The sequence below is a fragment of the Hoplias malabaricus genome, chromosome 8 (genome assembly GCF_029633855.1).
Source record: "Hoplias malabaricus isolate fHopMal1 chromosome 8, fHopMal1.hap1, whole genome shotgun sequence".
Lineage (NCBI taxonomy): Eukaryota > Metazoa > Chordata > Actinopteri > Characiformes > Erythrinidae > Hoplias > Hoplias malabaricus.
In genome coordinates, this window is record NC_089807.1 from 14,030,699 (window position 1) to 14,045,393 (window position 14,695).

General features: G+C 38.7%; 1 protein-coding gene across 2 annotated transcripts; it reads right to left on the reverse strand.

Annotated features, from left to right (window-relative positions):
* Positions 1-1,470: 1,470 nt before the first annotated feature.
* tmem72 (transmembrane protein 72) lies at positions 1,471-7,872 on the reverse strand. 2 transcript variants are annotated; one of them, XM_066679952.1, is made up of 7 exons: positions 7,826-7,872; positions 7,621-7,696; positions 7,355-7,457; positions 5,218-5,284; positions 3,511-3,582; positions 3,274-3,413; positions 1,471-2,708 (listed from the first exon to the last, which is right to left on the reverse strand). In XM_066679952.1, the coding sequence occupies exons 3-7, from the start codon at positions 7,428-7,430 to the stop codon at positions 2,305-2,307; spliced, it is 759 nt and encodes a 252-aa protein (XP_066536049.1). In that variant the 5' UTR covers positions 7,431-7,457; positions 7,621-7,696; positions 7,826-7,872; the 3' UTR covers positions 1,471-2,304. The 2 variants fall into 2 exon arrangements, with proteins under 2 accessions (XP_066536049.1, XP_066536048.1); XM_066679951.1 differs by lacking the exons at positions 7,621-7,696; positions 7,826-7,872 and having other exon boundaries at positions 7,355-7,569.
* Positions 7,873-14,695: the final 6,823 nt, after the last annotated feature.

Here is a 14,695-nt window from a genome sequence, read left to right on the forward strand (position 1 = left end):
AAAAAAAAAAGCCTTGCTGGCTAAAACAAGACTGCAAATATACAGATAATAGACAAAAGCAAAATAAAATGTTCAATGTCCAAATTAAGTGAAAAGTTTTTATATTCTTGTCTAAATCTTCTATTTGTGCATTTCCCGACACTGATAATGAGTTTCCTGTTATTTAGCTTAGTCTAGAGTACCATCTAGGAAAATATGACAGCAGAAGACCTGATAAAATATTTGAGGAAGCTGATCCTTTGAGCTGCCAGGACACTTCCCCCACGGGAAGCCAGCTTTGTCTAAAGGGATATGATTATTTGAACAAGGAGAATGGAGTTCTCTTGATGATAAGAAATGTGTTTGCAGATTTATTTTTGCTTTGGTAAATCTACTGACACAACATTAACTCCATAGAGGTGGCCCAATGAAAAACCTCATTCTAATAATAATAATTAAAAAAAAAGCAAAAGAATAAACACGTGAAAGAATACAAAAATAAACCTGTCTACCGCAGGTTTCAGATGGAAATTTCAACTCAGATTTAAGGGGAGCGTCATTTTTTCACCCAGTGTGCCCCTCTGATTTTTCACTCCAATTCTTTTGAATAGATAAGCCTCTGACAAGTGCTTTTTTTGTGGTTTGGCAGCATTTTTTCCCCCAGCTTAATCTGTTTGTCCTGCAGTTTGACTATGAAATTGCAATAACAAAAGCTGTTTACATGTTATTTCTCTAAAACCAAAACAAACAAACAAACAAAAAAATCAAATAGACTGCATTCTCTCAGAGAGGAAATCCCCCTGTAGAATTTGGTACTTATTATTATCAGCAGGACCGCAGCATTGGAGACTGCTTATCAAAGGCAAAATGTTTGCCTTTGATAAGCAGCAGTCCACTGTTGATGAAAATATAAATTGCAGCAGTCCACTGTTGATGAAAAAAGCTCCTGTCTAGGTCTGGCCAGTGAGAAGCCAGATGATGAATGAAAACTCAGACTTGTATTGATTTATGAAGCCTTGATACCATCTTGAGGCAAGACTCCCTAAATGCACTTACCTAAATACAATCACAGAGAGAATTCCATTAAAGAACAGCAGTGGGACCTCAGAAGCAGACTGATTAAATGGATGCATTTGTTGCAAAATGTAATTGATGTATATTATGCCTGTATAGTTGTAAAGCGACCTTGAGTGTGAGAAAGGCTGTATAAACCTATTATTATTATTATTATTATTATTATTATTATTATTATTATTCAGTGCAGTTTTATTCGCAAAGCGTTTTGAAAATATCAAAAACAAATTATGGTCACATCTCAGGGGAATTATATATAAGTGAAAAGGGCAGTTTATTTCAGGTTTTACCTCTTAAACAAAACACAGAGCTGGTGTGTAGACTCATTGTATGGTGTTGTGCACACACTAAGCATTAAATAAAACACTCAAGCATTAAATACAACCCTCTGGGACAGCTGCACATGTGCTCACGGGCACTATTCTCAATGCAAACATCAGCTAGAGGCAACTGTCTGTGAATCAGCTGAACTGTGCTGAAATCACTTCCCAAAATTTGGTTTAAGGGCACTGACACCTCAGAGGCTACTTTGAGATTATTAGAGAAGTCTGGCAGTTGACGTGAAATCCTGGAGATTTGCACTTTTGCCACCTCTGCTGCCTTCACTAATACTTTGTTGGCAGAGTGGCATTAAATCCCTACAGAAATGGTCCATCATGTACACTAAAGCCTCCCAGAACTGTAGAAGATTTGATTTTTAACATTTGGAACATGATGATTGGAAGTCTCTTTGCTGTTTTTTTTTTGTAGTGAGCAAAAATGTCTGACCAAGCCACTTTCCTCGAAGAATCATTTTCATAATTTTATAAATAAGTATTTTTTATTAAAATCATGAATGACTCGTTAATAGGCTTAATTATGGGAGAAATGTTGAGGGAGCAATTTTTCACAAACCTTTGGCCACATGGAATATTTAGATCACACTGCAGAGTAAATCTGATCAACATGTTGCTCAGAGCCCTGTGAAGGACTGGCGCCCCCTCCAGGGTGTATTCCCGCCTTGCGCCCAATGATTCCAGGTAGGCTCTGGACCCACCGCGACCCTAAACTGGATAAGAGGTTACAGATAATGAATGAATGAATGTTGCTCAAAAAATCATCAGTGTGTTCACCAGAGAGACTGCTCTGGAAAAAGGCCACAATCTGCCATTATGGGTCTGTGTCTTTTGTTTTATATTTGTATGACCCCTGCTGGCCAATGCAAGTCTTATATAATTTGCAGTGCATTCTTCACTTTCCCACAGCTTCCCCTCACATTTTGATCATCGGTGCTTTATCTGAGGTGGTCTCGGACTCCACATCATACTCGTCCATCTCTGTCTCATCTTCCCTAAAATTCTGAATCAGATGTACATTTCTCTGCTCAGTTTTCCTCTCTGTTCTGTCTGTATGTTGTGAGGAATGGTCTGTCTCAAGCTCTGTCTGAGAACTCTCTGAGGGTCTCTGCAGTCTGCTGCTGGTTCGCATGAAGGAGACCCTCCCGCCTGAGATAACACGGAAGAAGGAATGAATTTGTTCCGTTTCTCCTGATTCATTCACACAGGCAGTCGACAGTGCAGGTTCTCCATAACAGTCACTGGATGGTTTCGAGGAGCTCGTCTTCTTCTTTTTGCTCAAAATAAAATTGAACAATCCTGTCACCAGCAGCATAGTCCCTAAAATTGATTAAGATTGTATCACTTAATGCAACATATTTCAGCATGATGCATTTAGATAATATTCAACCATTTGTAACAAACACACACCCAGAAACCCGTTTACCATACAGGTGCATTTTGTGTTTCTACTATTACACACTTTAGTCCATTTGTTGCTCTGCATGCTTTGTTAGCCTCCCTTTACCCTGTCCTTCACTGCTTAGTATCCCCTCAGATTCACCACAGAGCATGTATGACTAAGGTGGTGGATCATTCTCAGCGCTGCAGTGCCACTGATGGTGGCATGATAGTCTTTGGTGTGCTGCTGCATTAGTTTAGTATATTTAAAAAAAAAATGTTTTTTTGAAACATCACAAATATGATTGTATTATTGCTGCTAAAAACAGTCTAGGTGTGGGATGGCCAGTATTATAGTGCTCTTAAAACATGATGAAACTTGTTTAATATTTACAAAAGCATTAAATAATATTGATTATATTTAAGATAAATAATATATATATATATTTAAAGACAATCTCAATCATCCACAGAAAAGCTGAGCTAGTCAAAAAGTAAGCTTCACCTGGCATAACAGCATGCCACACTAACACTGGATGCAGGAAACACACCACTGACATCATAGTGTAGTAGAGGAACTTCTGAAAGGCTCCAACATTAGCCATCTTCTTCCAAATAATGAAGAACTTAAATGTCGGTGGGCATCTGTGATCAACAGAGAGGGGGGAGAGACTGTGATCAGAACTAATAAACACTATTTGAAAATTATTTATTTAAATTAGCCATATCATACTGAACTTACGGAAGACATGTTGTCAAAAGAGAATCGGTGAAATATGCCACTTCAAAGATCATCATCCCTGTAGAAGTGACCCTTTGCAGATTCAAGATAGCACAGACATAATTTCATGTAGATGTACACTTAAACTCTACTCGATGAAATGCTAAAACTATTAAAACTCTAATAGATGAAATGCTAAAACATGACAAAAGATGAAAAGTTAAGTAATGTTCCAATAAACTGAAATGTCAGGCTTTCGGATTTACTGTCACGTCCTGTAGCTGGAGCTGAGTGTGAACAAATGTCAAGTCAGTTATTGTTGTGTATGTTGATTTCACTTTTACGCTAAGCTGTCCCTACATGTTCTAACGGCTCCATCTCGATCTCACTTTCATTTCTCCTGTCCTTTCATGCAGAACCTGCAAGAACTGGCTACAAGCCCAGAAAGATACAATCTTCAGAAAGAATGATGAGATCTGATTGCTTTCAATAAAAAAAACAAGTTCCTGTACTGACCATAAATCTAGATGTTTTAACATTAAAAAAATATTTTATTTAGGTATTCACATTTTACCCAGCAACCCCTACCAGTTCTACCCTAATGCTAAATTGTCCTTAATCACAACATTTTATCATTTTGTGAGGATTAAGCTAAGTACATACTTCCTGTAAAACCTTTTTTAAAATGCTGTTAACTGCCACTGGACAGTTCGCCAGAGCTGGAAGAGAATGCCAGTTTCAGATGGATCTCATTATAAAACTCCTACTGAAAGCCTCATCTAAGGCTTTTCAAAAACCTTAACCATCATACATGAGCATAAAAACAGACCTATCCATGGAATCACAGACATTTTAAACAGATCTAAACCAATGGGTAAACATGAACTCTATGACACTGTGAGTGAGTCATTTCCTATGCAAGAACACTATGGTCTCCACATGTCAGTGGGGCTTTAAAGGGGCCAGGCTACAGAGAACAGCTCCCATTATAAACAGCTGCTTCCTCAGTAGTTTTCCTGTTTTTGCTGTAGTATGTTCAATGCTAGAAGTTGGTGTGTATGTGTGTGTTTGGTTGTGATCATAAAATTAAAAAGTGCCATGTTCCACAAATAGGCTGCACCCGCTCCGGGTTACTGTCCGTGAGGAGTTTGGTGTGTTCTCCCAGTGCATGGGTTTTCTCCAGGTGCTCCAGTTTCCACCCTCCAGGGTGTGTTCTTGCCTTGCACCCAGTGACTCTGGGTAGGCTCCGGACCCACAACGACCCTGAACTGGATAATCGGTTACAGACAATGAATGAATGTTCCATAATTTGCTACATTGTTGTCAGAAGTGGGGTGTGGCTGATGAAAGATGCAAGTCAGTGATGCACTAAACAAATTCAAAGCAGATGGCACCAAAGTTCAAGTGAGCAGAATGAGGGTGCTGAGCATTGAGCATGGCTGCAGGTGGCGGAAAGCTTGCTGTGAAGGTGTGGGTGGATACAACATATTGAGAACCTTCAAGGAGACAGTCACAAATGCAGAACAATTGAGTCCCTCCTGGGAAGGAGCTGAACACCTAAAGGCCCCAACTAGTGGAGGAAACCCCTGGGCGTCCTCCACTAATTACAATAAAGCTGTTTGTGTGTGTTAGTTTAGTAAAAAGACTGCAGCTAAAAGCATCCATGCAGTCCTCACTTTCTTTTATAAACTCACTACAATACAATAAGGGGTCAATCAGAATACTCACAGGAGATAGACAGCCAAGCTGTGGAAGTCTGCTTGACACAAAGTTTCTACTCCTACAGCACACATCACTGCCACAAGAAAGATTAGGTCAACACAGGCACAGTTAATACAGTCTTTTAGTTGTAAAAGAAGTCATATGTCTTGCAGTCTAATCCTCAGAAAAGACAGGCATTTCTTTGTCTTGTTAAATACTGAGCTATTGGCTTTTCAAGCTGCTGGCTAGTACAGATGTGCTTAGATTGGCTAGATGAAATTCTGTGCTCTTACTAATTACTGCAAATGAGCAACCTGATTGGCTAACCAACTGAACCCCGGGGATCTGATTATCAATCCTGGTATCTAATTTATTTGTTCAAGTTTTTATTTGAAGGATTGTTGTATTTTTTATTGTTTTATTTTTATTTATTTATTTATTTATTTATTTTTATTATTATTATTATTATTATTATTATTATTATTATTATTATTATTTTATAATTGTATAATTGAGGGATTGTTGTATTTTCCTTTTAAGCTATGATTAGCTGAATGCAGTCAATTTGCTAGCTGAACTTTCAAACGCCATTATTGTTCCTAAGATTGAACTGAACAAACAGTTCAAATATACCTTTAAAGGTACATCAGTGGTGTTAGAGTCCAGCTGTGTTCCCTGAAGGTACATTACATTAACCTCTACAGAAGGAGAGGTGAATATTTGTAAAAGGTCATTATAGAACTGTGTGAAATAAAATAACATAAGCCCTGATGAAATTGGGCATATGGAATCAACACAACTAAAAATCTACAAATAATATAGAACATGGTACAATGATGTTCTCTAACTAAAGTTACGGATAATGTACCACAGTGACAGCAAAACGTACCACCAAAATGACAATTTTTCTGACAGTATGCCATCTGTTATTTTCCTAATAATGAACAGTATGACACTGTATTTTAATCCATCATTTGATTTATATTATTCTTGGTTTAATAAATGGCAGACGTAGTATAACACCGCACAGTAGTGGTTAATTTAAGCAGGACCGCTTGGCTTAAACGTCACAGTGTGAGACGCGGTTTATATGTAATTACTAGATTTAGCCACTAGATGTCAGGTTTGACACACATATGTTGAAGGCAAATTGCCTCTATCCTCTTTCTCCGGAAGAGGTGGCACCATTTCATTAAGCAACAGAACTCTGAAAAATACTAATTTCACATTATAATTTTTAAAATTAATATTTATTTTACTTTATGTCACTATTAAATATTTCCCTCCATTTTACTTCTATTATATTTTTATTCACAATGTGAATGCTATGTTTTTCAGCCAAACCCATAAATAACAGAATATAAGTAATAAACTTTCCAGTTAGGAATTGCCCTTTTCAGAACAAGTCCAAAACCTCTCAGACTTTTCTGACCCTAAAAAAAGATAGCTGCCCACTATCTCTTGTAACAAGAAATAATACTTTCTAACATAAAACTAAAGAATACTTGATTTATTCCTTGTAACAGATATATAAAAATCCTAAAAGGAATGTGTTTGAAACAGTAGGTCAGAGGGGTGTAAATGGTCCTCCTGTGGGGACAATGACCTCCCCTGTGAGATTGTTTAGGGAGGAGAGCATGAGTAATGTGACCATTTTTCTCAGTGATTTAAGAGGACCACTCTCAGCGGTGTAATGTTTGGAGAAGCAGTGTGGTGGAAGGCAAATCTCAGTGGAGGAGTAACATGTAGTAAACTCAAATTCATAGTAAATTATAAGTTTAAGATTTTTTTATATGTCTGCATCCTAACCTGACCTCAATCTGACCTTAAGTGGGAACTGTGTATAACTGTCTGAGAACCAGGTGTTTCCTGACTGGCTTTCAGAAAAAAATAGAAGTCTGCTAAGACTTATTTTGACCTAATCTATTTGCATATAATATGCAGGATTTTAATGAAGACAAGAAAAGAAAAAGTGAAGTTTTGATCATATTCACACTAATACATCGCATGACACAAAAGAACCAAACTCGCCCACAGTGCACTACAGATCACAAAATGTTGTGATTAGAAAACCCAGTGTTACACATAAATATGTGCAAAGCAATGACAACAGCTTTATGTTTAAGAACTGAACTTTGGATTATACCATGTTACAAAATCCTACCTGCAGCAGTTGAAATGCCAAGAACTCTGCAAACACATTCCACCACAACCCACAAAACAGAGTCTCCCATTGCCATGTCAGAGAGCTCTCCCACTTACTGCTTCTATAATGTAAGAGACAGAATTACGCTATTCCACTGGTACGAGAAACTGGAAGCTACAGCTATGTGTGTAAGTAGTAGCACCATAGCAACATTGGCCCTTGGCTGATAATCTCTCTGCCTGAGCTGGAAGCTGCTGCAGGCTGGGTACAAGAGGAGGTATTACCCTTTTAATCTGCCTATTATAACAGCGGAATCCATCACAGTGGCCACTCCCAGCTGGTTCTTCATGCATTCCACTTCTATGCACGGTGAGGGATAAAATTCAGGAAGAAACGTAGATGTAGTTACAGCATCATCTATTCTTAAAAACACCACAAATACACATATGGTAATCCACACATGAAAAGGTGAAACGTGACTTTTCTGACCTTCATAGGGAGCTGCTGAGGGATAAATGACCTAGCACAAATCAGGCTATTCATCAAATGTGCCCATGCTACATTCAGAGTATTTTTCTGGACAGAAACGTGCACTGAGAGACTCACGTCTGGCTGATAAGCTGGTCTAAATAAGATGATTAATGGTGGTTGGGGTAGGTCTGCAGCACATACACATATGTAGAGTATGCAGACCTGACATCAGGCAGACGGTCATCAGTGCCCAGCAGACACTGTATCTCTCAGCGTTGAGGTCCCGGTGTCAGAGGTCAGCCAAGCAGTCCCTCGGCCTGTCATAGTACATTATGACAGATTCAGACCATGAGATCATGACAACACAGAACAGTCAAGGATCACAATATAACATAAAAAATGACCAAACAGCATTACAGTTCATTCTCTTTCCCAGATCAAACTGAATCTTTACAACTGAATCACCATCAACACTGTGGTTCAGTGCAAGACTCCACTTAATCGGTGTCCACAGAGCTGACTCTATATAGTTTTACCACAAAGTTTAAGCAATCTTCATCCAATGATGTCGTGTGGATTTTCTAAGTGAAAATAAATGAACACATCCACTGCAATGAACAAAAATAAAGGAGACAGATTATGCCACTTTATTCCACACGTTAACACAATTCCCTGGGGGTTTAATGAAATGTCTGAGACTTGTATTGTTCAAAATGCCACAAGGAGCAAACGACAGGGCATATTTCTTACTCTGTCTAAACAGCCCTGAATGACCCGTTTCTGTGCTTGCTGAGAATATGCCTCAGTGTAAATCAAAGCAAGCCACACAGCATTAAGAAAAAGCTGTTTTTGAGTCAATTCACTTGATTCTTTTTCTTCTTCGTCCTCATTTTCATGGTATGTAATCAGTACAATATTCTCCACGCTCTTTGTGTGTTTTGCTCAATTTAACCTCATCATTGTGCTTTCAAGTAAATTTTGATCCAGCGCTGTGATTGGAGAGGCTCAGACGAGGTGGAACAACCTGCTATTTATGAAAAACGCAACACTAAAATCAGAACGACTCATATTTGTTGTGTGACAATAAAACAAAATATAAAAATTTCACATGCTGCTTTTTTCTTTTATGTGTGATTTCTATGCAGGACATATACAAACTTCACTTCAACAAAAAACAATGAGCAAAATATCTGCACTTCTGCAGGCATTCAGTTGCATAATAGTTGTTATAATCTCCACAGTAAAGCACTGCCAATAAAATAAGAAACTCTGGAGTTGCTGAACATGGACCAGTGTTAAGAGTCTAGTAGAGGGGCATTCTGCTCCTCCAGCACTAGGCTGTTGGGCAGCGCAACTGTTTTCTTTGGGATGAGTTAAAGTGTCTCTCGTGAGCTAGAAATATTCATCAAGCATCAGTACCTGACCTCACAAAAGCTCTCACAGCAATGGATACACTTCATTAGGAGATGCCTTTAAACATTAGAACAAATTGTGCTCATTTATTGACAATTTTACATGATGAAATGAAGAGAATTATGCATTAGGTGTACAGATATGTTTCAGAACATATATTGGTAATTTCTTCCTAGTGTTAAAAATGGCAGTTGTCATTTTATTCAACCTAAAAAGTAAGTAGTTTTATAATGGCAAGTGAGAAGAAGTATTTATTAGTCACTGCATCAAGGAAAAAGCACTGCAGTGTTATTGGAATTAATATTGTATACAAAAACCTATGAGTTTGGTTTAGACGGTTTAAAGGTGCTATTTTTTTGTAGAATGAGAATAACTATATTTACCATAAAATGAAAAAAGAGCACGAGAAAATTTGTACACCATCCATCGATTCCATCCATTATCTGTAACCGTTTATCCAGTTCAGGGTCACGTGGGTCCAGAGCCTACCTGGAATCATTGGGCGCAAGGCAGGAATACACCCTGGAGGGGATGCCAGTCCTTCACAGGGCAATTTGTACACCTAATATGAATAATATCACATAGGGGAGGCACAGTGGTAGTCAGGTAGTGTTGCTACCACACAGCTCTAGGTCCTGGGGTCTTGGGTACGACCCTTGATTCAGGTAATGAGTTGGGCGTTTTGTCCCTGGTCTGCGTGGGTGTCCTCTGAATGTTCTGGTTTCTTCCCACAGTCCAAGAACGTATGAGGAATGATGGTGTGAAATTGTCCACAGGTGTGAGCGTGTATGTGAGGCCCTGTGATGTGATGCCTGGCGCCTGGATCAGGATGAATCAGTTACAGAACTTAATGAATGAATGATATTGGGCTTCATTTTCTGTGTTTTTTGGCTGCTTCCCCTAGGGGTCAACAAAGTGGCTCATCCACACATTTATCTTGGCGCAGGTTTACACCAGATGCCCTTCCTGATGCAACTCTCTCATTCATCCAGGACTGAGACCAACATTACAATTGCATCGATATGCAGGTCTCAGTGGCTGGGCCAAAATTATACTATGTATCTTAGGGTGACCAGATGTCCTCTTTTACCCGGACATGTCCTCTTTTTTAGACTTAAAAAAATGTCCGGGTGGAATTTCACAAACATCCGGGATTTTGTTTTTCTAGAGCTTACGTAGAATTTGGAGAAGCGTTTCGTTCACAAACTAGTCCCGCCCTCCCCTACTCCGTTTGGTTCGCTTGAGTGAGAAGGGGGCATGGTGAAGTAGCCTAAAATCTTCGGATTGGACGGTCTGACTGTAGAGCTATGGTTATTGGTCGATAACCTTCTCTGTAAACATTTAACTGGTCAGTCTGCACGTCAGTAGTCCTTTTTTACGTCAAGACGTGTCCTCTTTTTCACCATCTCAGATCTGGTCACTCTAATGTATCTAGACTATAATAAAGTAAAATATGAATCTAAAATAAACTACAGTAAACTATGGAGAAGACAGGACCATATCACAGCTGAGGACTGTAAATGAACAGTTTACTTAACATGTAGAAACTCTACGTGCTACAGGAGCATCAGAGCCACTAAAGACCTTCATGTCTGTAGCAGCCCTGTCGGCTCACAGCTAGCTGAGGCCTCACTGAAAAACACTATATGAGTTAAAGCTGTGTTGCCTTGGCCTGGCAATAGCTGAGCTCTGCCCTTATTTACGGCTATTCCCAAGATGACTCCTCTTACCAAGAAAAATGTAAATCGCCTTACACTGCACACAAGGCTACCTTTGTTTTCCGCCTGGGTTGAGTGATTTGCAGATTAGCAGGCATGCTGTATTACTTCAGGTACTTGTATGCATGTGTATGTGTTCTTGACTCAAACTGTGAGGTCCGTCGTAAACAACAAGCACAAAATCCTAATAAGAATGAAACTAAGCTTTCTGGAATTTCTGGTGAACTATGCTGTAAAATACAACCACCTTCAACATAAGAATGTAGAGCCATAAATCATAAACATGATTCTTTCATTTATTTTATATCTAATGTTTTGAAGGAAGTTGACGATTACATGTCCTTAGCTGAGTCTGTCCATGGGTTTTCAAAGATTTAAACTTACCACAAATGCTCAGATACCCAGACAGTTTTGCAGTTCATATCCTGAGTCAGAGGGGTGCATTTTTTTCTCCCACCCTCGACAGGTCTCTGGACCTACACCAACACAGTGTGTGTTGAGCTCCTCTACTATAGTTCAGCAGACCTTCATGTCTGTGATCAAGATAGAAGAAGACTTAGTTTAAGGGACTATAGAATGAGACATTTAGCTGAGATTGCATGTGTTACATTTTGAAAAGTATCCCCATCACCCCACTTGTACGACACACATACATGCACTATTAAAATAAATGAATAAATTTACTACTTTTTGTCCTTGCAAGAATAGTTTTGCCAGAAATGATTAAATACCAAATACTATCCCTGACTTTCAAGCTAAAAAGCTGAATGATCTTCAAATGATTAAATGATAATCTCCATGTAAATAGGCATGATCGGGCAGCACCAGGGCACAAAGTGATTCCTCTTTTATTGGCAACACATGGCTACAGGACAAGGCTGAATGCCTGATGGTTAGTCATAACATTTGAGAAGTTAGCGGGGATGGACAAAACCCGCCGGACTCTCTTTGACGGTAAACATAAATCAACAAATTGTGTTATACTGGCACAAACCATTAGAAAACACATGGTTTTTCCTAGCATTAGTCGAACAAAACAGAGAAATTCAGTTACCAGGACAACACACAGCCATGTGGGTTCACACATTTAGCTGCATACCATATACCGGGGGTTCAGTGATACCACCACGTATTGCTTGTTTTTGTTATGTAGTTACCGTCAATGCCGGCATATTTGTTTAATTATAGCAGCTAGCTGTCTTTAATTCTGTACCAGATTAGCTTTGTTCACAAATGCATGCAGTAATGAGGGCACTGAAGTACACAGAGTGGGCATCTGAAATAGACTAGTGCAGAGTGAAAATCATGTGTGGTCTGGCGAGTCCATGTTTTGTTGACTCTGATTATTTACGGAAATTTGGAAACATGTTTATGGAAAACATTGTGTTCTGCAGGCCAAAGAAGAAAACGACTATGCAGACTATTACCAGGGTAACCTTAACAGGCCAGAGCACACTATGGGGGTGGCATGAGTAACTTCAACATCTGTGATGGGACAAGTAATGCTGAATGCAACACATGTTGCCTTCTAGACAACGTCTCTTTTTAGAAAGAATCGTGCTTACCTTAACATGATGACAAAGAAGAAACCACATTCACGGTGTGAGTATGCACAAAGATGCATTCTCAGTACAGGTGCAAGAATGTCCAGATCTATCTTCTAATAAACTGGCACAAAAAAGACATAAACACAACAACAGTGTCACGATCGAAGACTTGTCAAATGGTATATGGCCAAATATTCAGCTTTTGAACCAAATCATGAAGTTAGTCATTCATTCATTGTCTCTAAACTCCTTTACAATTAAACATTGTGGTGGGTCCAGAGCCCTCCTAGAGCCCACCTGGCAGGAACACACCTGGGATGGAGCCCCCGCACAGGAAAACACACTCACACATTCACTCACACTTACACCTATGGACGCTTTATCATAACCAATCAACCTACCAGCATGTGGTTATGGACTATAGAAAGAAACAAGAGCATTGTTTAAGTCCCCATATGATTATTATGTGTTAGTTAAAGGACGCATAAAGTAGTAAAACTATTTCTTTCCCAACGTTTTTGCAAAGCATTTCAAGTTAATATGGACAGTCATCAACCCTTCAAATTTAATAAGTCCTTCAGGATTTAACAACTATTAATTTCTATTATATGAGAATATTATATACTGCCCCACTTTGATTTGGAACTGAGCTTTGTGATACCTCATAAAAAGTAAATCTTAATCTTTGGAATCATATGTGAGAAAAACGTATTTACTTGATTGATTTGAATGACATCTATGACTTGATTCTGTCAGAAGTTAACCATTTTTTTCTACAGGTTTAAAAATCCTATTTACAAAAAGAGTGCATGAGGTAGAACTCGTACTATTAGTCATTAAAAGAGACAGACACATTCAGCTACTTAGAACCTGACACTTTCCTCTTACTATCAACCTAGTGATGTCTTTATCCACTCACTCACTCAATACTTCTGTAAACATTTACATGGTGTTAATGATAATGCACGAAATTGGCGTCTTGCTGACGGAACATTTAGTGAAGATATCCCTAATCTGTGGTAAGTGTAAATATCACTTTGACACAAAAAGCATTAATCTTGCTGCCACCCAGATGAGAGACTTAAATAAAACAGAGAACTAAGCAGTGACACACTGATGAAAGCATGGCACATCTTGGAGGCATTGCTCTCAGCAAGCAGGCTCATTCATTTCTGACAATATTACAGCTATAATACATCACATTTAATGGCTACATTTAGTGACAGCTCACATGTGGAAAGCTCCTTGCCCACTACTGAAATAATAAAGGTGAGTTGAGACAGGGGCATAGCTGGCAGCAGGGGTTCCATCATGATCATAAAGCAAGGGGAGTGTGCTGGAGTAGGCCAATGCCCTTATGAAAACAAACCTGAAAATGTGTGCTGTAAAAATGAAAAAGGAAATCATATCATATTACTTTAAAGGTGCAGTTCTGTGTTTTGCTTTGCTTGTTTGAGCTGCATGGGGATGATTAAGCATGTCCAAAGGACTTCAGGTTTACAATAACAAAGCAGCAGAAACTGTGAATTGGCTGTTGCTCTTGTCCATGTTTTGGACTCATGCCACAGTCAAATATAAATCAGCTTTGCTGTTCTTTGCTGTTCCTCTACCAATTAATCTCTCCTCCCTCAAGGACCTGTTATTCGTCACAGCTTGATCTGGATTTAATCGTGATTACAATGGCAACTTTATCAGAATGTATAAACACTGGACTTGATGACACTGGGTCTGCCCTAATCTTTTAATCATCAAGGGCAACTGTATCCTACTGAAAAAAAGTTTAAAAGTGTAGGTCATATTTCTTCATATATACAATATCAGAATGACTGATCACACAAATATACATTTAGATATCACCATTATGAGTATGTGCTAGATTAAAAACAGACCTGTTCCATTTCCTGTGATTTCATATTTTCTAACCTCAACAATTCAAATTTTGCTGACTGTCAAATAAAATCTGTGATTGGTGGATATGATCCTTGATATGACATTTGAAAGAAGTCCTTTTTGAACAAGAGGTACTAATCACTCTCTGTGCTACACGCAGAAGGAGGGGAGGTGTTTTAAAGAGGCCATGTACTATATTTTTCTTACAAAGCATTTCCCCCTCTCAGTTCCATTTGTAATATTCCATTTTTACCAGTAATTACATTTAAATGAATAGGTTCCAGCTTGGTTTCTGTGCCTTTAAACTGATGTATGTAAAT